Source organism: Coloeus monedula (assembly GCF_965178545.1).
Source record: "Coloeus monedula genome assembly, chromosome: 18".
NCBI lineage: Eukaryota > Metazoa > Chordata > Aves > Passeriformes > Corvidae > Coloeus > Coloeus monedula.
The window spans coordinates 13,407,971-13,432,969 of NC_138798.1; the positions used below are offsets into that span (position 1 = coordinate 13,407,971).

Here is a 24,999-nt window from a genome sequence, read left to right on the forward strand (position 1 = left end):
CCAGCCTGGCTTTCAACTCAGGCTTTTCAACTTTCTGGCCAAGCAGAGTCAAAGCAGAAGGGAGATGCATCAATCCCATCTCCTGGCAGCTTTAGGCAAGGAAAGATCACTGCTCCAGAAGTAAGGAAGGGCCCTGATGTCTGCAGCCAATCTTGGACACTGCCACAGCAGATGACAAGTGCAGACTCTATGGGTCAGGTACTTGTCAGCTGTTGCTCTCCTTACCTGTATTTGCAGCCACCAGGTACCCTTCTTACAGCTGGTTCTAAACTGGGTGTATTGCAACACAATTTATATCACACAACTGCTGAGCCCCTCGGTGCTGCTTTAGAAATAAGCTGATAATTCAGTCATGGCAACACTACTTGCAGAGTCAGAAAAAAAAACCCTAAACATCCAGCACCAGCAGAAAATGTGTACAGATTAGTTTATCTCTGCACTCAGCAGAGATAAGACCCCTTCTCTGAAAAAAAATCTAAGCTCTGGAAACAGCAGAAAGGATGAAGTTAAGCACAATGTGGTGGATCATGAGACATGCTGCCTGCTGGCATTGATACCTCAGAGTTCATCTAGAAATAATGCCATTAAATAGGGGTTACAGAGCGGCACAGGACAGCCCAGCCCCAGAGGAGGGGATTTACCCAGTGAGGGGCAGGAGGTGTGAGGGAAAGAGGCAGAAAGAAGCACACAGACACCATTCATGTGGAATGATAAATCCTCAGCTTTAGAACATCAGACAAGTGCAGCTGGTTGACAGTGCCATGACAATTCTGGTGCTTGTTGTCTCTCGGCAATCCAGCTTTCATGAGACAAATAAACATGCAGAAATACACATGGGATGGGAAAGAGTTAAAGATCTGTACCAGTCAGATGACAATGCAAACTCACACCTTCCAAATCTATTGTGTGTCAGAACGAACATAATTTCCTGCTGTTCAGAGGCAGCTTCTCTGGTTCACTGACCTTCCTTTTCTTCTCGGGTCCTATTACCTCTTCCTGGCTGAAGGCAAGGTTCAGGAGGTTTATCTGTAAGAACCATCAGAAACAGGGCTCATTCTCACAGGGCACACTCCTGCAACACGAATTAAAAGGTGCAGCTTCCAAAACTGCCATGTGTGTGCCTGGATCCTCTTGGCTTTGCTCAGTGAGATCCTGTTCCCCAGAAAAGCAATTAGGCAAGCAATCAAAACTGGAATACTGGATGGAGCTGGGAATGTAAGAGTTGTGCAAGCAACAGGTTCATCTTCAGGGACAGGGAATGGGCTTGGTGGCACAGGGAACAGAACCCATCTCCCCATCACTGACAGAAAATAGAGGGAGCAAGGAGATCTTTGAGGAATGTAATAGCTGATAGGGCATTGGTTTCTCCACCAGCCACTGACAATCATAATATATGGAAAAGAAGGTCAAATTTGTGGTGACAGCCTTTCAGGATAAGACACACAGTCCCTCTGTTTGTACATCAGGGAATTCAGTGTGAGCTGGTCAATCCCAGGCCTCAAAACTACCTGTGAATCTCTGAAAAAGAACTAAGCCAAGCAAGCTTTTTTCCAAAAGGCTTGACTTCCCTCTAGAAAGACACAAAGCTCTCCCAGAAATACTCTGAGCCTGCAAACCAAGAGGTTAAAAAATGCAGATAAATATATGTGAGAATATAAATGAGTCAATGGAACAGACACTTCAGACAGACCACAGGGAGATGGACGGCCAGGACGACAGCTGAAGTGTTGGCTGTGCCAGGGGACAAACTCACTTATCCTCCTTATCAAGTCACATATTTGCATTTCTACAATAATAATCTGGAGCTGCTGAGAGCAACGTGTGTTGTCGCCCACCCAGAAGGGACGAAGCACAGTCTGGCAATGTGGCCTCTCTCACTGGAGCTGAGCTGAGGGGACACACCGCGGCACAGAGCTTCTCTCCAAAACTAAGTTCACTTGGATGACAGCAAGGTAAATGGAGAGGGAAAGGGAGTGCTAAAGAATTCCTGCTCCCAAACAGGAGTACCTCCCTCTAGTGTCACTGCAAGGCATGAGGAACCCCGGAACTGCAGCAGGGGAAGCACAAGGAGTTAATAAAGAGCTATTCCAGAACACATCCCGGGGATGAGCACAAGGTCTCCAGATTACAAGATGTGGTCATTATAGAATTCCCCACTCACGTCACCAAGGCTTGCTTGCCATCTGACCTTGGAATGAGGCTTCGGCAATCTCTGCATAGCAATGGGCTTTCTAATGTGTGAAATAGCTCTGATTAGGGATTAACAGCAAAATACTTTGAAACAACCTCACTTCGCCTCTCTATCGTGTTTCAAATTGTTTTTCTTCCCTCCTCTTCATTATGAGCAACACAATGTTGCTTAATGCAAAAGTACAATTTCCTTTCCCTAAAAACAGAGAAAACAAGAACGTGCCAAAGTGGGCTGGGCAGGTTCTCTCCCATCCTGCACAGTCAGGCTGACAGAGCTTTCCAAGGCTGCCCAAGGCATGTTTGCTTGAGGACAGAACCATAAGTGGCTCTGTGTTACAGCTCCTCACCTGATACTCGGCTGCTCCAACTGGCATTTTTGGCAGCTCTTTACTTTTTTCTCCCTGGCATCGTTTTAACCTGTCTGGTTCTTTTTTTTTTTTTTTTTTTTTGAAGTGAAGGGCCCAGAGGAAGAAATGCTGCATCCAAAACCTCTGCTGTGCTAACACAGCTGCAGGGTTTGTACCCTGTCCTGCTGGCCACACAATGAAGCAGGGTCACAACTCCCAGTCTCCCAGCCCCATCACCTGGATGAGGCAGCTCTCCTATTTTAGCCTAAACCTAGCTAGAGCGGGTGCTTTAATTTCCTCTATTGAGGAATGGATCTTCCACAGCCCAGACAGCTACTCAGTGAAGATTCTAACCCTTTGCTATCCCTCCAGAATTTCCTGCATGGATGGGATACTTGTGAGGTGGAGAAATAGCCACAATGAGCAGCTGCTTGCACTCCAGCTCCCCCCAGTTTTCCTGCCCTTTACCACAGGCAGCACGAGCACCTCTCAGGAACCTGAGATGAGGAGTGAAAACATCCAAGGAAGCCATGGAGGGCTGTAGAGAAGCACTATTCACCCATCCAATGAAGCAGATGTCAAGAGTGAGAGGTATTTCACCAAAGCCAACGTGTCCTGGCCTGTCCCTGCCCAAGCTCACGTAGGAACTCGGAGCCAGGAACAGACCCCAAGTCCAACTTCAGCTCCCATCCCTAACCAAACACTCCAGCTTCTTCCCCAGAAAAGCTGCTCAAAAGGGGATTAAGTCAGATCCGACGTGTGCTTATTTGACTTGAAGCAGAAAGTAAACCTCTTCAACGGTGTGGCGAGAAGCAGGAAATCCCTCCCATTGATTAAACATACAATCAAAGCTTCCAGAAGTTCATTAGTTCTAATTTTTCCCATGTACTGGGATGCTTCACTTGAAAAACTGATGTCAGAGCTTGGGCTGTGAGAATGTTGCTTTTCCTCTTACACAACCCCAGCCCCACGGATGAGCCAGGTGCTGTAAAAGCAGGTAGGACAAGGTGCAGCCCCTTGCACCCTCACCCTAAAAAGGGACCATGCTGACAGGTGGGACAAGCCCAGAGCAAGCAGCAAAGGAAGCAGCAGCTCTGTGACCTCCTGACTCTGAGTCCAAGGCAGAGTTCAGGGTCTGGGTCACACCATGAACACACAGTGAGTTTGAATCTCCTGTTTTACTACGTGTAAAAAAGCAGTATTTTGCCACAGGAGTTTTCCTGCAGAACTCCAGCTAACTTGTGAATCATACAAGTGTTACTAATTTCTGGCATAAAACTCACAGGACAGCTGCGCGTTGTCTGGAGAAGATATCAGGCTAAAAATAGATTAGAGTTACATTAAAACCTTCCCAAGGCAGACTGGTGGACAAAACGGAGTGAGCAGACCACAGCCACACTGCTATTCTTAGATAGACACAATCAGGACCCAGTTTTGTGCTCTGCAATTTGCAATCCCCAGTGTCCCCACGTATTCCGGCCAAAAAATTCCCAGCATAAATCGAAGAAAATTTACAGCTTTCCTGACATGTGTTTTGCTTCCCAAGGCATCCTATGCAGAACAGCTAAAATTGCACAAGAGCATTCGGCTGTGTCCCTCTTTGTCCCTGGCCTGCCCCGTGCTGGGTTTTGGCACTTGGCAAATTTTATGCCCTCAGAAGAGTTCCCTTTGTCCAGGACACGGAGGGTTTTGTTTGGTACCTTGTAACTATCCCGACAAACTCACAAGCACATGAATGTCAAAAGAAGTGCAGTTCCATCGAGCAAGCTGGAAGAATAAGGACTGAGATACAAGAGGGAGCTGTTGAAATAAGGCAGAGTGACCCTCAGGTGTCAGGGCAACACAGTCTGTGCAGGGGACTCTCATCATCAGCGAAGTTAATCAGAGTGACCTGAGGCATCCTGTGATTTCAGCTGCAGCTATTACTGAGTCAACAGCACAGCAAACTCCTGTCACTTCCAAAAATCAAGCCGGTGACTCTTCAAATTGGTCCCTTAAGACCTAACTCCTGCCTGCTCACTGACAGCTGGCTGCTCCGTGCTCCCAAGCACAGCAAAAACCCAGGGTCACAGGACACATCGTGGTGTCAGTGAAAGGATGAGAGGAGATGGACACGAACGGAAATCACAGAATCACAGACTCCCAGAATGGTTTGCATTGGAAGGGATCTTAAAGCTCATCTCATTCCACTCCCCTGCCATGGGCAGGGACACTTTCCACTAGGCCAGGTTGCTCCATGCCCCATCTAACCTGGCCTTGAGCACTTCCAGGGAAACACAAGAAATTCCATTTAAACATAAGGACAGTTTTGGCTTTTTTACTGTGAGGGCAACCAAATACTGCCAAAAGTCATCCAGGGAGGTTGTGGAGCCTCCTTCCTCGGAGATATTCACCACCTGAGTGGACAAGGTCCCAAGGAATGTTCTCCCTTTCCCTGTGCTCTGAGCAGGTCGGGTGGCCCTGCTGATTCCCAGCTGCCCCTGCTGACCCCGGCGGCTGTGCAGCACTGGGCTCCCATCAGTTTCCAGTGCCACGGTCACACTGACATCAGTGGAATCCATCCCAATTTCCATCTGTGACCATGCAGGAGGATCATACTGGTTAGCATGAAAGCCAAGTGACGCAGGTGGAAGAATGAAAGGCCCTCAGTGTGGTACTGTGGAAAGTTGCCACGTTTTTGTGCCCAGGAAACCACACCAACACATCGCTGACTATCACCAGTCCTCTTCCTTTTCCTCAGCTCCTGATAAAACCTTTGCCATTTGGTGCCACTCTTTTGTCTCACATTCCGTTCTGCACCTCGTGTGTCTTGTAGCTTTTAAAGCATTAATGAACAGATCTTTCCAGAGAATAAACATAAATGCTTCAAAAATTCTTGTTAGAAGACAAGATTATTAATATCTCCCCTGCTAATCTCCTCCAGAGCCCTCAATCACACTGTCCACTTCCCTGATGGACATTCTCATTGCTGGATCACAATCACTTCCCAGAATCCTGATTCCAGCTTTGTAACTCAGGCGAAAAAGACAATGGATACTCCCCCTGCCTCCTAGGCTGCTACCCAGCAGCCCCTCATGGGATATTAGATGTGTCCAACCTTCATTTATGGGGATTTCTCCAGAGGGTCTGGCTGCTAGAATGCACGGCATGAACACATGGAATAGCAGCCAGCACGGAAGCGCCACGTCTTCCCGCAGATGTCCCCGGGGGAGCTTCCAGGGAATCTGAGGGTGCAAGGGTTAAATCTCCCTGGATCTGCGGGGTGACAGGCCTCACCTCTGCATGCAGAGATCACTAGGAAACTGCTTCCTGCACGCTAGACAGGGATAACTCATGGAAGGGATGAATGGCCCCAAGACACAGCTAAGGATCTGACGTGAACTGAGAGAAGCCAGGAATTTCCTGACCTCCCTGGCTCACTCCTCCCAGCATGGCCTGAGCTCACAGGAAGGAGAGGCAAGCTCATCTCTGAATCTTTCTCTCTTCATTGCTTGGGTCTGTGTAGCTTCAGCTGGTTTGGAGGGGAAAATGTTCTGGGAACTTCTCATCAGATACAGCCTCTCTTGATAGACAGACAGAGATAAACCTTGCTGCTTTTTTTCTCTTCTGCAAAAGTTCAAGATAATGACATTGCCACAGAAAAATGCTTTCCTATTGCTCTGCACATGGCAGGTTTCATCCTTCAACCGCCTTCTGTCGTGGCACTTCTGAACGTGGCTTGCCTGGGAAAAATCAGACAACAAAGGTCTTGATCTCCAAGCTGCTGTTCTGCAGTTGAACACACTTGTGCTGACCTTCACTGCCAGAAAGAAGCTCTGTACAAAACTTCAACTCAGCAGGGCACAGGAACCATGGAATGGTTTGGATTGGAAGGGATCCTAGAGCCCCTCTCATTCCACCCCTTTCCACTATCCCATTTGCTCCAAACCCCATCCAACCCGGCCTTGGGCACTGCCAGGGATGCAGGGGCAGCCCCAGCTGCTCTGGGCACCCTGTGCCAGGGCCTGCCCACCCTCCCAGGGAACAATTCCTTCCCAATACCCCATCTATCCCTGCCCTCTGGCACTGGGAAGCCATTGCCCCTTGTCCTGTCTCTCCAAGCCCTTGTCCCAAGTGCCTCTCCAGCTCTCTTGGAGCCCCTGTGGGCATTGGAAGGGGCTCTGAGGTCTCCATCAGGGTAACTGATCCTGATCCCTGCAAACCAGACAGGTATTACTGCATCATCCATGAAAGTCTGTGTCCCCACTGGCTTCCATCACTGCCACAGTCCCTCGGAGAAAGAGCACACAGCCAGGTAGCCAAGTCTTCTGCACAAGGAGCAGCAGCTGGAGGCCAGACAGACTGTCCTCTGAGGCCTAAAGCAGCCCTGATTCACAACACTTAGGTATGAACCTCTCCCCAGACATCTCAGTTGCAGACAGCTCCCATCAGGAGAGCTGATCCACATGGCAGGAGGCTGCCTACAGCAGCCAGTGAATCCCATAGCTGAATCCCTGAGCCATCACTGATCCCACTGGGATGTCCAAACAATGCCAAGTGTCAACACTCTCCCTCACGTCCAACAGCAGTCTACAAGCAGGGCCAGCCCAGCAGCAGGAGCAGTGTCTGGCAGCAGCTGATGAAGCCAGAAGCCTGGGAGGCAGAGCTGCCTGGTGCTGTGCTGATACAGCCACACCATTCCCAGCTCAGGGCGATCCAGGGCTCCCTGCACGGCTGCCTCACTGTGCACTGAGACTGTGCTCCAAGGACCACCCCAGAACTTCAGCCCACAGCTTCCTGATGGGAGATAAAAGCCTGCAGAGGCGTTCACATGGTCAGATTTTACTCATCTTCTAGTTCTGTTTCATTCCAAACTCATTCCACTGCAACATGTTAGCTTACATGAAGACAACGCTGACCAAAATCAATTTTCAGGACAAGGACTTTAAAGGATGTTCCATACAAGAGGATAGAGCAGTTTGCCAAAGAACTGATAAGTTATCCCAAGTTCAGTGCAGGACCTCATTCCTGCCAGCAGATTTCTATAAGTTAAACCAATGGGCAGCAATTCTCTATTTTCCCCAACTCTTCCCAGCTCCTAAAATGCCAGTGGAAAGTAGGAAGATGCACAAAGATAGCACAGGAGGACAAACCCTTGGCTGATGCAATCAGAAGGCTCCTGAAGCCAGCAGAGGTGGGCTAATTTACATGCTGGTGTCTAACTCTGGATGATTAAGTGCAGAGATGCTCTGCTGGGAAAGGGCAATCTCTCATTTGATCCCGAGGATCATCAATCATGAGATGGCAGATAAGAAGCCAGTAGAGTACATGGAAATTTTTCCCCAATCTGCAAAGCCCTCTGTCAGAGACTCTCTGTGGCCACTCCTAAAGGCCAGTTCCAGCTCTCACTGGGCAGGAAGAGCTGCTTCTCTTTTGGCAGATCCACATCCTTCGCCTCTCCCATGACGATTAGACAAAAATAAGCCTTTAATACTTTCATTCCTGGTTTTCCTGAAGAGCTATAGGTCAGGAAGATAATGACCAATAAACTCAATTCCAACAGCACAGTTTTTATTTTTGGTAACCAAGCAGTCAGAAGGATTCACTCCAGATGAAGAGCAGAAATGTGCTTACCCACATTTCCAAAAGCAACTTGTGACTGTGGGTAATGGTTTCAAACTCAGAACTTCTTGAATATCACAGCAATTTTCTGTGACACTCCAAATTGTTCTGGTTAGTTCAGAAAATCTTGGCATTTCCACCCCAACCCAAGAGCTGGAAAACACTATTAATAGTGTCTGGATGGCAACAAGGTGTTCACATTCACATCCCAACAGGTCTGCTCCTCCCCATCTCACCTACACCTGACCTTATCAGACAACACCTAACTCAGACTTCCCATCCATCCCAGCTTCTCCTCATTTTTCAAGAGAAGCTTGGCTTCCTGATTCACATGGAATACACAATGGTCATTTGTTTTAACCACTTCCTTCAGAAAAGAAGGGAAAGTCCCTCTCATATGGAAAAGAGTGTCAATTTTTTATTAGTGTGGGCTTTACAGTGATGATTCTAACTACTGGCTTGACTTTGTTTTTCCCTAAACGGAGTGAAATACTAGCCAGCTTCTAAGCTATGAGGTTTTAAAAATAGTATCAAAGAATACATAAAGAAAAGAATCTCCCAGGGCTTGGGATTTTTTTTTAAAAGTCTTTGGAAGCACATGATGGATAAAGTGATTCTTCCATTTTTCAGCAACTAATGCTGTTTCCACCACCTTCAGACACTCTCACTCCTGCTACTGAATTCTAATGAAATGCACATGCTGAGAGAGGTGTCTGGTGCTCTGTTGGCCACCGTGACAGCCCCAAAAGAAGGTCAGAGCATGAATCAGTGGGGCAACCATGAGTCGCAAACAAAAAAGGCTCCTGTTTTCATAGACAACAGAATAAACAATGATCAGAAGGAAACCGGAGGATGTGACATGGAAAAAAAAATATGGTTAAAGTTTGAAAAATACCAGCCTAGGCACAGAAGTTCATTTCTAAGATCCAGAGTCAAGGCAAATACCTCACAGATGCCTTTAGAATGACAGGGTGAGTTGCAGTCTGCAGTTGCTGTCTGGGTTAGACACCCTGGGATTCTTTTCAACAGAGGCGGGGAAAATTTTAGTAGCAATTTCCTACTCTCATTAACTTATCCTGTAAAGATGCAGTTTCTGACCATTCAAGCTCACATGACTCTCAGCTCATTTGAATGGGAGGAGGATCAAGGGGCAAGTCTGGTGGTATTCAGAGATTTGCCCTGTCACTGAACAAACCTCTGCACATGCCCATGAGTTTGGGCTCTGATGGTGAATCAGGGTTTGGCTGGGCAGCCTTCAGGGTGAGATTAACTTTTTACTTATCTAAAACGACCTACCTATCTGGTCTATCCTAATTCTTTGGGTTGCCCCAACAACCATCAAAAAAGAGATCAGTACCTCCAGGGGATAATTCTTCCTACCCCAGAGGGGTAACCAAAATGGGATAGGATTCATTAAGTACCTGTGACTCATATGTAAAGAAAGTCTAGAAGCAAGAGGGGAGAGGTGAAGACCATATTAGGCAAAAAACACACCCTTCAAACCCAAAATAGGGTGGTGATTTCAGACCCTTAACCAAAAGGCACGCATAGGTAAACCAGCCTGGCTGGGACAGAGATAGGCTTACTCTGTGTGTGTTACTCACAGACACCAACTCTAGAGAACAGAATCAGATTCTGGTATTGGATGGAGGAAATAAGCTGATTGTGGAAAGCTTTTTCCTACATGCTTCTAGTTCATGCTTACATCCCTCTGCTACTCTGTAGCCTCGATGTATTGTGATCCTGCACAATAAATCCACTAATGGTAGTGAATTTGGTGCCATCTTTGATGACGCAATGATCCATGGCATTGAATTCCCCTGTGCCTGGAGCATCTCAGAACCACTAAAGCTTCCTCACCTGCTGACATGCTCTTGAGCAAGGCATCCTGTCCGTCTCCTTTATTTCCATCTTCCTCTTTCTACCTGCAACCCAAACAGCAAAGAAAAACTAGCTCCAAAGTGCTTAATTAAAAAAAAAAAAAATCCAGAAGCCTGACTAAACCACCAAGGCAAAAATCCCATGAAACTGTGTGACCTTTGCTCTCAGACACTGCCAGCAGTGGCAGTTTATTCCTAGAAAGAGAGATTTCAGCATAAAGTGTCATCTGAACATCAGCTTGCAGCAGCTCTATCAAATATAATCTTCCTTTCAACCTGGATCTAAGAAAACAAAGCCTCTGTCTATACATGCCCTGAGTGTGAGGGGTGGGGGAAAGAAGGGGAGATCTCCCCTGGTTAGTATTTATTAACCTTTCATTAACAGTTTCATTAAAATTTGAGGGGGTGTCCAAAGTGCCCCAGTTTCATGAGACCAGGCAACTGCTTAGAGGAGGAGGATCCTATTAAAATCCCCAGAGAAACACGAGTGGCAGGATGAGTTCACTCCTTATTAGTCATCAGGGAATCAGCAGGAGAAAGACCTGCAAAGGTGATTTCACAGGCAGGGAAGCTGCTTTATCCTACTGCCCGGCAATCCCAGGAATGCTATTTACCATTTTGTCACTAGATGGTATTGTTCCACAGGCTATATCCCAGAGCCTCAAAGGTCAAACACAGCATGGTATAGCAGAGGCTGGGTTGATTAAAGGCAAGAGAAAAGGCTTTTTTTCTCATGTATTTTCATGTATGTTTTCCCACATGGAAGTTATTAGCAAACGTCAAACTGTAACAGCTGAAGGAAAAGAGCTTTGTTGGACATGGAGATAATGCAACTCAGTTTTGATGATCTGTGCATTTCCTCCATATCTCAAAAAAACTGCTGAGATAAAGAGCTGCAAAGATACTGATACAAAATTAAATGTTTCTGTTAACAAACTGAGCATAATCAACCAGCCCTTTGTTACAGGTCATTCTGTTCTGACACAAAATTCAAACAGCCTGACAAACTCTGCTCTTCCAAAATCTAAATATTAGAGAATCACAGAATCACAGAATTAAGGAATGGGTTGGGATGGAAGGGACCTTAAAGCTCATCCAGTGCCATGGGCAGGGACACCTCCCACTGTCCCAGGCTGCTCCAAGCCCCAATGTCCAGCCTGGCCTTGGACACTGCCAGGGATCCAGGGGCAGCCCCAGCTGCTCTGGGCACCCTGTGCCAGGGCCTGCCCACCCTCCCAGGGAACAATTTCTTCCTCTAATACCTCAAATAACCTACTGTTATTAACAGCACTGAAAGACCTTACCCAGACATTGTGTGGGATACAGTGTACTGGGATACAATCAGGAGTTTTGAAACTGAACATTTACCTTTATCTTTAAGGCAAAAAGATGCTTCCATTTTCCTGCCTGGATGGGTGTCACTTTTGTCCCCTTCATGCTCACTTGAATCTGCTCTGACAGGGGGAGAGTGACTCTGTAAAGCAGATGATATTTTGTCTTAATACCATAACCTAAGAAATACACCCAGGAGGTAAATCTATAAAGGTTTCTTTTAAGGAGGTTTTTGCTAGATAAACTCTGTTCTTCCAGTGAGAATCAAATAGAGCTATTTCTATACCTTTGTGCTCTCCTCCTCTTCCTCTTCCTCGCAGTCCAGCCCTTGGTGGGAGATCTCAGTAGGGCCACTCTTCTGGATCAGATTGCTGTCAGCCTTCCTCACCCTCTTCTTGTCAGTTGTCACTCTGACTTTCATAAGGTGGAAGTCAGTGGACACTGACCCCACTCTCAGGTTGACGGGATCCCCACTAAACAACAGGTCACCAGGGCTGTCATCTTCCTTGAAGCCAGGGGGCTGGTAATCCTTGGGAGTGACTGCACAGGGAGAAGAAACCCACTGAGGTCAGGGAAACTGAGCTCCATCTCTCCTTAATCTGATTTAGAAAGAACAATTGTGAACCAGCTTCAAGTAACATCGACTACTACAAATATTCTGGTTTTTTTTTCTTTTTAGGAGGAAGGGACAGAATGCAAAGTGAAAAATGAGCTGAGCAAATATTATCAGGGGGCTCAAAGAAAAAATTATTTTAGGATGCTGAGATACCATTAAAGTGCTGGAGCAAAACCTGACATTGTCAGTACCTTAAAGAAACAAACTCAAAAAAACCCCAGGGAAGAAGGATGTCTCCCTTTCACACCACATGGGCTGTACTTCTTATACGGATTTCAAACCTTTCCTAAAAACACCTGCCATCCCTGTGCATCAGATTTACTGTTACACCATTTCTCAGTGTTATCAGCCAACAGCTTCTCCCATCTCCCCTTTTCTATGCTTTATTTTACTCACAGTGCTCACGCTTATTACAGAAACTGATGGAATTCTTCCCTAAGGCACACACTGCTCTCCACCTACCATCGTTGTAGTAGAGGAGTTTCATGGTGAGGGTGATGTCATTGGGCAGTGGCCCGAGGTCCTGCATGAGCAGGTACAGTGTCCGCAGCAGGAGCCTGCTGGCCTGTTTGACATCCTCGCTGCACAGCCCAGTCACAAATTCCCTGTGGTTGCTACAATTGGAAGAAGAAGAATAAGGGATTTGTTATCCTCAGTCATGAATATTCACGATCCAATTACACACACAGAGCACCCACTGACTTGTCTGAAACCACCAGTGACAAAGCTACAATGTCTTTATGTAATTTCCAGATAAACAGGGAAGTGAAACAGGCTCCAGGGATGGGGTGGCATCAGCAGAACACCCGCTCCAAACTCAGAGGCCTGGCATTTACATTTGAACAGACTTCGGAGCTGGGGCAACCATTATACAAATGTCATGACTCACTTCTTTGAACATGATTAAATTGAATCAAAGGATCATAAAACAAGTGCCTTTCACCTAAGCAATTTCAGGAATGAGAAGAATGAGTTGAGGATCCCATTTGTAGCCGATTCATCACGGGGGCTATTTTCAAGTCCATTCTGCAGTTTTTGAAGAGAAGTGAATTGCATGTTCTCACTCAATTCCATGTAAGAAAAAGCAGCTCAGAGGCACATTTTTCAGCAGTGACGAAGGGGCATTCCTCTCACCTCCTTCACCCATCCAAATGTCAGCTGGCTGCTCCATGCCAGCAGTCCAGACAGAGACTCACGGATGACATGAGTGGGATGAATCGAACTCCAGAGGAGTTTGTTTCTCTTTGATTAAAACAGAGGTAGATGAGATGAGCAACTCAGAGCAGTCAGCTAACTTCAGACAGAGCAGATGAATCACTGTGTGACTAAGGCACCTGAACTTTCCTAAACTTCAATGAGAAGGGGTCACAAAGATGAGTAGCTCCTTCATTATGTCTTTGGAAGACCCCTGACATTACACGTAGGCTGGAGGGTGCCCAACACAATCAATCCAAATTGCATCAAAAGCAGTAAAAAACTAACCCAAGAATATCCCAGGGTAAACCTGACTGACTGAACCATAGAAAGGAACAAATTAAGACTGAATCCCCCTTCCAGTTGAGCTTCTTTGTGCCATGAAAATGAGGTGGCTGTGGAACAGCTTGACTTCCCAAGGTATGGAATCACAGCATCATTTAGGTTGGAAAAGACCTCTAAGATCATGAAGTCCAAACTCTGTGGTATTAGATGTGCACTGTGGTCCTTGATTAAATCCTGTATGTTCAGAAATACACAGTGAGAGAAAAATGTTGGCAGTGCCTAAAGTGGAATATCCACCACCTTCACAAACTGTGGGATTACCAGATCAGAAATGGCAAAAGGAAAGTTCGTAAGAAAAAAAGAAATGAGACGTCCATAGGAATTAACAGGTCAAGCACTGCTTCAATATGGGAATAACACTGAGAATTTCATGCAGGCATGAGTCAAAAAGCAGAAGATAAAGAATTGAACCTTGGAAGGACTGGGATCCATGGCAAGGAATTCCTCCAAAATCCATCTAAAATGAGGTAAAGACCATTTAGAAGAAAGTTTCCCCTTAACCCTTGGATGCGATGATGCAGCCCCACAAAACGTCTCTCCCAGAGTGATTCACTCTGCGTTTGCACAGGACGACAACTGCTGCAGGTGTAAAAGGCAGCACTATCAGCTGAAGGAGCTGCTAGCAAAGATGACACAATTCCCTGATCTGTGCCAGAACGTCGGATTATTAAGGACTGCAGGGACACGCATGAGCCTGCCATAGCACTGCCAATCCTGAGGAAACAGAGCCCAGGAATCCAGTGCAACGGGCTCTGGAGCCTCAGAGCACATTCAAACATGACAGGAAGATGGCTTGGCCTCTCCCTGGATGACATGAATGACACCCAAGCTCCACGTTGGGACTGTCCTTATTTCTAGGAACTAATGAGTAAGGCTGATTAAAACCCCAGAGTTTTCAAGGACTCTCTATTATCTTTCAAATCCCAGATCTCCTCTTCCCCTCAATGTGGTGAAGACAACAGACAGCAGCTTCGAAGCAGAAATGGAGGACACAGCCAACAGGTCACTCCAGAGATAATTCAGTTTCTCCCGAAAGAAAATAATTTTGCCTTGTGGTACAAATTATTCGGATGTGTTTAGAGAAAGAGCAGCTAAGGGCACACTCCAGGAGTGCTGGGGAGGAGCTTCCTGAGGAGCAAACAAGACAGCAGAGCTCTCTTGCTGTCCAGGCAGGTTCCAAGATTCATCTTTCACCAATGGCAACTGCAGAACAAAGTAAAAACAGGTTAATTATTTTTCTTTGCTTTCGTTATAGCCAATGGCCTTTGATAGTATTTATTTGAAGCTCCACAGGGCTATGGTCTATTAACACAGCTTAAAATATCTAACAGAGAGTGCCAAAAAGAGGCAAAAAGCTGCTACTTCCTGACACACGTTTTGCACCATCAGCTCAGGCTTCCTAAGTGAAAGTTCTCTCAGGTCACCCATGCAGGGCTGCTCAAGCAGAACACACGTATGCAAATACCCGAGGGAAAAAAATCCTGGGCACAGGCTCATGGTGAAAGGGCTCAAACCTGAGCAAGCTTCATCTGAAAGCATGAGGATGTCTGGTGGAAGTGCAAGAACACTTCTTGTCAGCTGAGACAGCAGCAAGCTCAACAACTGGGCTGGTTTCTGCATCGCCTCCCTGATGAGGCACTGCTTCTGTCAGCTGTCCTTGGCTCAGGCGCACTTTGAGGGCCTCATGGTGCTACGTAAGAGCATTTCAGCTCATGGCCCCAGCAGTTCATACCCTGTAAGGTGAATATCCTCAACTCTGATGGTATTTACAGCTGCTTAATGACTTGGACCTGCTCAAACCACAGAATCCCAGGATGGTTTGGGTTGGAAGGACCTTAAAGCTCATCTTGCTCCACCCCCTGCCATGGGCAGAGCCACCTTCCACCAAACCAGGCTACTCCATCCAACCTGGCCTTGGACACTTTCAGGGATGGGGAGTCCACAGCCTCTCTGGGCAATCATAAGCTGCAGCTTCTTCATGCTTCAAGAACACAGTTTCTAGCGTAACCCTGAGAAAAGAACCCAAATCCTTACCTGCTGATGTCCATCTGGGGCACCTTCTTTTTGTACTTGAATTTGAATTGATACAGTTCAGTGACTGTCTAGAGATGTAACAAGAGAGAATAGAAGCAGAAATGGGTCACTTTGAGTAACAAGATGTGTCCTGAGCTTGGAGAGTCCTTTCACACTCTCTGCCAGAGCACAGCATTAATTTAGTGACAATTTAACTCTATTTACTGACAATTTAACTCTATTACTGCCTGCACGGGCTTTGGCAAATTCTCTTAACAGCCACATCTTACCCAGCACTGAAAGAATCACAACAAAATTACCAACTTCCTGCCTCCTCCTTCTACTTCCTCCATGGGCCTGGCTCTCCAACTTTAGTCTCTAGCAAGGCTCCAGGGCTGGCCAGTCCTCACAGTATTTCCTTGAAAAAGGAAAACTGGGAAGCTGCATGGATGACCAGTGTCACAAGGAAGCCTGGCCCTGTGCTCTGTATGGGGACAATGGCCTGGAGGACTCTTCCCACCGGGAAATCCAAACAATATTGCATGGGAAAAAGTCGCTGAATTTCACCGGAGTTTTTTTGAGGTAGACAAAAATCGGGGATGATTTTCCATTTAAAAGGATCAGAGAATAAAACAATTAGGAAGAACAGACAGCTTCCCCCCAAGAGAAAGGGTCTATTGTACACCAATTCCATGCCTATAATTCACTTCTTCCAGAGACAATGAGGTCGATTAGTGGGAGCTCAGCTGAGCCCTAAACTCTGAGCCTTCCTTGCCAATCCCAGCCTTGGCATGGCTCAGCTCCTGCTCTGTCCCCAGACTCTGAGGTGCCACGCAGCAGAACTGGTTCAGGTGCAAAGGGTCTGCAGCTGTTCTCTGATCTCCAGCATGGATGCACACGCTCACTCCTGGACCACACCCCCATATGAAACAAAACAGGAACACAGCAGGGAACACTGAGAGGCCAAGGACAGGCACTACCCAACGAATCCATCCAGGTCTGAAGGGATTCCTGACTTCTGTCCTACACCTCTCTGCATGATGACAAACCAGCTCTTTTCATCAGGGCTGTTAAAAAGGTGGTTTGCAAATGAGTTGTTTTGAACTTCCCATTTTTCTTCTTTGGGAAACTAAAACAAAACTCTGAACATGCCCATTAGTTGTCTGCTAACATCCCTGCCTGAGGCCCTGGTGGGCCCTCAGCCTGGTGTTTGATCACAATGCAGCTCACTGAGCTGGCACTCTGGAGTGAAGGCACAGGAACAGAAATGGGGTCACCAAGTAGCTATGTCAGGGTAGGACTTAAGCCTCCAACTCCACTCTGAATACAAATGTACTCACCCATGTCTTCAGCTGCCTCAAAGATTAATTAAGACTCTTTCTTACCTCAGGATTGGTGTAAATCTGTTACAAGAAAGCACAGTGAGGGCATTCTCCCCGGGACAACTTGAACCAGTGACTAACAAGGATATTTTCAATTTACAGCAGAGATTGTGCTATCTTTAGTGTGGGATCAGAGAAAGGAATGGCTGGGAAAGAGCCTTCCTCTATCAGCAGTCAATACTTACCACTTCAAAGACAGGTAGAAGTGTATGTAATATTGGAGGAATGAGGCTAATTCCCATTCCAACCCTCACAGGCAGCTATTGATGCCTGGGGTTTAACTGCTCAGATGATGCACAGAGTAGATGGTGAGCAAAGCTCCTGGTGCTTTGCAGGGGGCTGGGGCCAACAGCTGCCTATGGAACCACCAGTGTGTGGTTTCTCCAGGATCAGAGTAATAAGGAGGACTCTTCTGCAGGGGGAAATGGAGAGGACACGGCAGCTTCCATGACAGGAATCACATAAAAGTGCTTCTCAGAGTTTTAAGGACACAAATAAGGCCTCAGTCAGAAGTCTGACATGCTGAGAAAAACATTTCCATGCAGCCTTGAACTCCACGTTTACTGTATCTAAGAAAGGTCACAGCTCTATTAAAAATCACACACACTTTTAGCTTCTCCTTTAAAAAGGCCCAAATGGCTTGACACAACCTTGACTCCGTATCTCTTTCAAGCAGGGGAGGGGAGAGAAAACCACTTTGTATTCATTTACTTACTGCAAGGACAGCCACGTGTAGCTAAGGAGGGAAAATCAAAACAAAACACAAAATCAACATCTAACCTTAGTGAGCAAGGAAAAACAAGTCCTATCAAACCCTGAGTGCCTACACAGGGAGAAGGAATAGATACACTCAACAAACCAGGAGTTAAAACCCTTTTTGCAGATTCTTCCCAGCACAGCATCAGCAACACCTAGTGGCCAGTTTGCCTGGCCTGACTCACAGTTTCCCAAAAAAATAACTCCATGCTCAGCGCTCTCCCTTGGGACTCCTTTCAAACAAATCCCCAAATACTGATTTAAAACTCTTTACAAGAACACCCATCCCTAGCGAAGGTTCATACTTGCTTTCTGCTGTGAAATTCCCCAAAGGTATTTAATTTATGCTTCTATCAAGGAACTGCACATGGGACTGCCCTTAAAAACAATCTTAAAACACACATTAAATCCCCCAGGTTTTCCTTAATCCTTGTCAAACAATTAATTTATGTCTCTCATAAATAACAAAGGGCTAAATACCTCCTAGAGCTGTCAGCAGGCACTAAGCTGTGCTCACACGTTGTTAATTATCTTGTGCACACTGACAGCTGTACTGATGTCTGAGAAACACTGAGATCATCAGTGCCAGAATGACCAGTGCTCCACCTGGTCGGGAGGAGCTGGGCTGGTGAACAGTGCTGACACAGAGGACAGCAACTGGTGGTTTTCCCTGTGCAGGGCAGTTTTTATGTGGGAATCAGCAAGGAATATGAGCACTTGCTAGCTGGTTTTGTCCCAGAAGCAGTTACATACCTTATTCGATGAATTAAGAAAAAAAAAGTGATAGATTCTGAGCCTGAGAGAAAAGCCAGGAGGGTTAGAGAAAATGAGATGAAGGGGAAATACCAGGGAAAAGGAAATGAAGGATAGCAGAAGCACAGAACCTCTCTCAAGAAAATAGGCAGGAGATCCAGATCTCAGCTCTGCCAGGCAGAGTCTCTATCAGACATTAGAGAACACAAATGTAGAGCACAGAACTAAGAGAAATCCATTGCAGGCTGCAAATTGGTTCCCACACCATGGACAGGTGAGCCCAGAGAGCAACAGTGGTCAGGACTTGAGCTCAAGGCATAAAATCTCAGATCTCATACACAGGGCAGCGTCTTCCCCCTGTCCCACAGCTGTAAAGGCTGCCGTGTGTATCAAAGATCACAAGAGAAATACAGCAGGAATGGAAGGACAGCCTTGTCCTTACTTTATGAAGAAATAGGACACTCCATTAAAAAAAAGTGAAAAAAACACTTACATACTGCTTCTCCAAAGCATCAAAACAACCTTGAATCCTGCCAGGGAAAAAAACCATGTTAATACTAACCAGAAATACTTATCTCCTGATCTGTAAACACACTCCTTAGATGGGGGTTAAAGAGCATTTTTTTCTGGAATTAGGACAACACAACCAACAACATTTGAGGTTTGCAAAGTCCTTTCCAGGTCAGTCCTGAAGGCAGCGTCCTCCTTTCTGCATCTGTGCATTGTTTATACTTCTGGGGCATTATCCTGTCAGCCCAGAGCCCGCCTGAATCCTGACAAAGACAAGGATTGGAGGCCAAAGGCTGGCTCTGAGTGTGTCCCTGCTCAGTGCTCTGTTCCAGCTCCCCAGCCAGAGCACTGATGGCTCTTTTCCCATCAGCCTTGTACAGAGCTCGGCTCAATCTGAACATGCCTGGTCTTGTAAATCTTTGTTATCTGATGCAGAGTTTACAGCAATGGATTTTCTCAAAGCAGTAAATATTATTTGAAGCAGCAATGGCCAGATATTTACTCTTGGAGTCAAAGAATGTGCAGCAAGGTATCTCCTTAGCACATCAGAGACAGTTTTCCTGCTTGTTGGGAACATGCCAACTGTGAAATACATCCTGAACAAAGCTGTGCAATATTTGGAGAGGGAGATAAAATACTGTACATACTGAAAAACAAGTGCAAGAATCCCTATCAAAGTGAAACTAGAAAAGACTAAACACGACGGAAAGGATCTCATGACAGTCTTTACCCTCTCTCTGCACCTCTGCTGCCACATGTGTTCTGGGGCCTGACCATGACCTCACTGCAGCCAACACTTCCACAGACCTTGAACTCACATGATCTCAGTCACTAATCCTGTCCTGCTTACCCAGGGGCCAAGCACCCCCAGCTGCAGTGGGAGCTCCCCTGGCACCAGGGTATGATGTTTTCCAGTTCAGGAAGAAGAAGAATGCAGGGGCAGATGTCTCCTACTCAGCACAATCTTGTCTTGGTTTCGCTGTTACTCACTTACCACTTGACTATCTGCAATGATCCCAGACAGCTTTTATCTTCTCGGAGAATTTTTAGACAGAGGTCTGCAAAACCAGATTTAGCACATAGTTACAATCCTTATCACAGCTCTTGGGCAAACACTGAAACTAAGCCAATCCACCCTCCCTTTTTTGGATAAAGTTTTATCTGAAGGTCCTTCCTGAGCGGAAATGTTGGGTTTCCACCGAGTCCCAGGTGGGCTGACACAAACTTATTGCTGGGTTTGCAAATGTCAGAGCTTTCCTCAGAAGCCCTGGGCTCCCCAGGAAGAAGAGTTGGAGTTACAGCTTTATTTCAAAACACCAGCAGCTTTAACCTCTCTTCCCTCCTCTTCTCCACTCCATCCTATCCCACCATTCCCTAACACCTTCCCATCTGCTTTCAGATTTCACCAACATCCATGTGAGGTGATGTCTCTATGAGTGTGCTCACAATAAACTATTTCTGTGAAGCTCTTCCACACAGCTCCTTCTACCTGTGCTTCCAGGCATTCACAATGGCAAAAGGAAAACCTGTCCTGCAGGTGAAGAGGTGGATTAATAACACCTTAGTACTCAACTAAGGGGCTCCTGAAGATGTGAGCAGGCCAAAGGTTAACATGCTCCATCAAAAGGCACTAGACAGACCTGACATTTGACCAGAGGCTTTTCAGAGTTAGGGGATCAAGAGCCAACCTGGGATTTCTGCGCCTTCAACCAAATCTACAAAGTACACGTGAACATGTTTCAGGGCAACTGATGCCATACGGGACAACATGGAAATGGACTGGAATGTGTGGAGACATTTCACACTTTGAATGATCATAAAGACATTCATGAATCAAAGCATCACTAATTCCTGGGATCGTGTGACAAGAGTTTGGTTCTGAAAGTCCTTTTTTTCTCCTTAAAAAGTTCTGATTCCCAAAGCACATGTGAGATAGTCTTCACAGAAAAAAACCCCAAACCCCAACAATAAAACTGTTTTAAACTGAAGGAGGGATGATTTAGATTAGATGTAAGTAAGGTTTTTACAATAAGGGTGGTAAAACACTGGCACAGGTTGCCCAGAGAGATGGTGGATACTCCATTCCTGGAAATATTCAAGGTCAGGTTGAATGAGACTTGGAGCAACCTGGTCTACTGGAAGGTGTCCCCACCCATGGCAGGGGGGTTGGACTCGATGGTCTTTAAAAGGTCCCATCCACCCAAACCATTCTACAATTCTAAGAAAAACAACAAATCTACTTTCGATCTCCCAATGAAAACTAAAAATGTGAGCCTCATAGGTTCAAAAATCCGAAAGAAAAAAAACCCATTCCAATAAGAGTAAATTTTTAAAACTTTCTGATTTTTAAGTCACTCTCCTGGCTCTGAGACCTGATTCACGGGGCTGGCAATACCAAGGAATGACTCTAAACCAAGAGAAACACCAACAGAGAAGCCGGGAGCTCGAGGTTGTCTTCCATGCTATCAGAAACTCTGTCTGCACCCAGACTTGAGAAGATTTGAGAATTTGCAGCCAACTCCTACCCAAAGTGCACTCACACATATGCACAGCCAGAAGGTAACACACAAGGCAGATTATAGCTAAAATACAGTGAGTAGAAAGAAGCACTCAGCACAGATTGCAAGTGTTACCATCCAGATAGCGAGTGCCGTAGGAGCTCTCTGGGAACAGCCCCCTCATGTAGGTTATGCAGGACACAGAGACAGCCAGGAGCCTTTTCACCAGCACCAGGGACTGCTGCTCTGTGGTGATGTTCTCAGGGAATAGCACTGCTTCCTGGAAAAGCAAGGCAATGCCAAAAATAGCACCCTCTTAAGTGTAACACAGGGATTATATTTAGAAACAAGTCTCAGCAGGTGGAAAGAGGGTAACTTAGAAGTGTAATTTTAAGGCTTCTCTACTGTTTAAGCCAGGCAGGGAAAACTCGTGTCTAAGGTGGGTGGAATTAAACGATTTAAGGGTAGAGATCAATAGATCTGACATCATTACTCAGACGCAGAGGGCACTGGTTGGACGTTCCCTCCCCTTTACCACATTCCCGTCCCCTCCACTGTACCAATACTGGCACTTAACAGACAGTCACCCCCAAAAAAAGGTGTGTATTTGTAATTGTGGAGCCACACAAGTGCCAGGGCTGATGTGGCAGCTGCTCCTGTACCAAAGGCTGCTGTTTTGAGCTCTGACAGCAGCCTGAGTTGCCAACAGAGTGGTTTTAACTCCAAGCTGTAAAACAGCACCTGGAGCTACGGTAAATACACGCTGTGTGATGCCAACAGGAACAATGCAGTGGACACTGCACTAAATTTAGTTCTTCTATTACTTTATTGCTGTTCTTCCTGCTAATAAAGCTCTGTGCACACCTAATGAGCCTACATTTATTGAGTCAAATCATGTCAGAGCCCCACACTGCTTCTTCCTGAATTGGAATTAATCCAACTAGAAACAGTGCAGACAACAGAAAGTGTTCCCACCTCCGCAGGCACAGGCGTGCCAGGTCCCAAACTGAGAGCTAAGATTGTCTGCACCACCATATTTTAATCTTTTACCTCAGAGCACTTTTTCTTTTGCCTGAGCAGCTGCTGAGCAGCCATCCTGACCTTCAAAGACCTGCCTTCCACTTGTAACTAAACCCTGAAAAATAAAGAAGATGTGAGACACATGGAAAACATAGTTACTGCTATTTCTCATCTATATTAAAGTAAGAATGAGATTCCTTAGAGTTTGAAAGCTAATTGCCAGGCAGGACAGGTAAAGCAAAGCAAACCAAGGGTACTCCATGGCACTGAGCCTGCAGAGCATGGAAACTGCTTGCTGGTAAATGATCAATAGTATTTGAAATTCAGGGCCACAACTGCACCTGGTGTCAGTCGGTGCCACTTCAGAATGCATTTCTCATATTCCAAACCTCAAATGTTAATTTCTACAACCATTAGAAAGTGTGAAGGGGGAATGTGAAAGAACTGGAGGTCTGCCAATAGCAGTTAATATTTTAGCAAGGGTAAGCAGGAAAAGCGCTAACATCAGTCTTGGCCGGAATAAGGGAATGATTCTTCTGGGATACCTTGAAAGGTAAAAAAAAAGGAGAAAAAGGAAAAAAAAAAAAAAAAAAAAAAAAAAGGAGAGAAGTCCAAATTGTTTCAGTTAGACAAGCCTAGATTGAAGAGGAAAATACTCATTTTACCAGAATGGGGAGCTGATTGATACAGGTAATAACGTTGGATATTCCATGTTTCTCACTTGAGTGAGGTGCTTGATTTAGCACCACCTGACAATCCTGATTAAAAACTTCCATTAGCTGGAATTAACAAGACCTGCGTTAACTGGTTTGAAAAACGACTTGCTGGGAGATCTCCACAACTCATTGTAAGTGGGGGATGTTAATGAAAGGAAACACCACGAACGGGTCCCAGAGGGACGCTGCCGTGTCCGCAGCCAGTCGATATTCCCAGTAACAATTAAAGTAATAGCACAAACACAGCAGGGTGATTTAACTCCTGACCTAATGCAGCCTTTTATTAACTCAGCTGATCCAACCTTGTTCTGCAGTTGCACCTTTTGTGCATTTTTTTTCCCGTGGAAGCCTCATTTCCATTTGTTGGCAGTCATTAAGACATGTTGATTGGAACATGGTGACAGCTTTTATGCTAAATTTAGCACTTCTTTTAGTAATGAGGACAGATTACAGCTATAAAAGTATATTTAAACAAATACACACCTGCAAAATTTTTAATGTGTTAAATATTTTAGCAAAGTTGCTTTTTTTTTTACCCAGGCACTGTGAGCAGGACTGGAATGCAATCAAAGCAGACAAAGGTGTTGTAATTACAACGTGAGGTTATTAATTAAATAAAGCTGACTTAGGTGAGACAAAGATATAAGAGGAAAGAAATATAAGGTAAGACATAAGAAAATGGTTTTATAAACCATACCACATTAATACTGATTTACTGAGGAGACATCACACAGATCAAGCTGATCCATTACGGCCCAGCTGCTCAGGTACAAGACTTTGGCATCAGTGTCTCACCTGGGCTGGCAGGGACAAAAGGTGCCCTGGAACTCCAACGCTTCCCCACTCTGCAGCCACCTTATCACCGAATATCAGGAAGTAACTATTAAACGGGAAAAAAACCCCCTCATCCTCAGGAACCCCCTGTTCCCCGGCACCCTCAGCCCTGCACCCCTCACTCTGCCCCTTGTGCCTGATGTTGGACACGTGCGGCACCGAAACCCTTAAAAAAACAGCCACGGCTCCAAAGATGGGGTTTACTCCTCTTTTGGGGAGGTTCCTGGGGGCTTTTCTGAGTGGAAGCCCAGGCCGAGTCCTGCCTCTCACACGGCAGCACCGTGAGGCACCGGAGCCCCTGAGGGACCCCTGAGACCCGTGCGGGGGCGGCGGGGCTGAGGCGAGGGAGCCCCGAGGCGCTGAGGGACCCCTGAGGCGCGGGGGAAGCCCCAGAGGCAGAGGAGGGTCCCCGTGGGGAACGGGAGGAGCCCCCAGAGGTACTTGGGGTCCCCCTGAGATGCGGGGAGTTCCCCTTAACCACTGGGAATCGTTGTGATGTACGGGCGATCCTCCTGAGGAGCGCAGGGACTCCTGAGGCACTGAGGGGTCCCTGAGGCGCTCCGGGCCCCCTGAGGCACCGAGGGGCCCTGTAAGGAGCTCCCTGAGGAGCCCCTGAAGAAAGGGGGGGGGGGGGTCCTCCTGAGGCGCGGGGAGACCCTAAAGTGCTGAGGGACCCCTGAGGCGCTGGGGCTCCCCTGAAACGCGGCCAGAGCTTGCCCTGCTCCTCCCGGGCGGTTCCCGTACCTGCGCCGCCCACCCCGGCTCCGCGGGCTCTCCCCTGCGCACGGTGCCGCCGGGCCCCCGGGTTGGGCGGTGCTGGGGGCGGGCGGGGGCGGCCCAGCCCGTGAGGCGGAGATTTGGCCCTGCCCTGCCCCTGACCGCCTTCCTATCTCGTCACCTCTCCGTGTTCTCGTGGCTCTTCTTGCCCTTGCTGTGCCCCTGTAGCTGTGTCTGTCCCTGCCCTTGTCTCTGTTTCTGCTTCTATATCTGTTCCTGTCCCTATCCCTGCCGC

At 46.7% G+C, this 24,999-nt stretch overlaps 1 protein-coding gene across 5 annotated transcripts; it reads right to left on the reverse strand.

Annotated features, from left to right (window-relative positions):
- Positions 1 to 732: 732 nt before the first annotated feature.
- Positions 733 to 24,840, reverse strand: HORMAD2 (HORMA domain containing 2). Of its 5 annotated transcripts, none has more exons than XM_082293636.1 (14): positions 24,732 to 24,840; positions 23,949 to 24,033; positions 22,468 to 22,552; positions 21,553 to 21,697; positions 19,914 to 19,977; positions 18,903 to 18,939; positions 17,616 to 17,636; positions 16,904 to 16,921; positions 15,540 to 15,607; positions 12,429 to 12,580; positions 11,637 to 11,890; positions 11,387 to 11,492; positions 9,999 to 10,063; positions 733 to 1,026 (listed from the first exon to the last, which is right to left on the reverse strand). In XM_082293636.1, exons 3-14 carry the CDS (start codon positions 22,510 to 22,512, stop codon positions 910 to 912), a joined length of 1,092 nt encoding a protein of 363 aa, XP_082149762.1. In that variant the 5' UTR covers positions 22,513 to 22,552; positions 23,949 to 24,033; positions 24,732 to 24,840; the 3' UTR covers positions 733 to 909. The 5 variants fall into 5 exon arrangements, with proteins under 5 accessions (XP_082149762.1, XP_082149763.1, XP_082149764.1 ...); XM_082293637.1 differs by having other exon boundaries at positions 23,949 to 24,008; positions 24,732 to 24,765; XM_082293638.1 differs by lacking the exon at positions 16,904 to 16,921.
- Positions 24,841 to 24,999: the final 159 nt, after the last annotated feature.

Excerpts from the sequence above, each read along its gene's own strand:
- HORMAD2 (XM_082293636.1), bottom strand. The coding sequence starts at position 22,512 with ATGGCTGCTCAGCAGCTGCTCAGGCAAAAGAAAAAGTGCTCTGAG. Across the intron at positions 18,940-19,913 it reads TCATTGCAGATAGTCAAGTG|GATTCAAGGTTGTTTTGATG; the intron begins GTAAGTGAGTAA and ends TTTCCCTGGCAG. Across the intron at positions 1,027-9,998 it reads GCTCAAGAGCATGTCAGCAG|ATAAACCTCCTGAACCTTGC; the intron begins GTGAGGAAGCTT and ends TGGTTCTTACAG.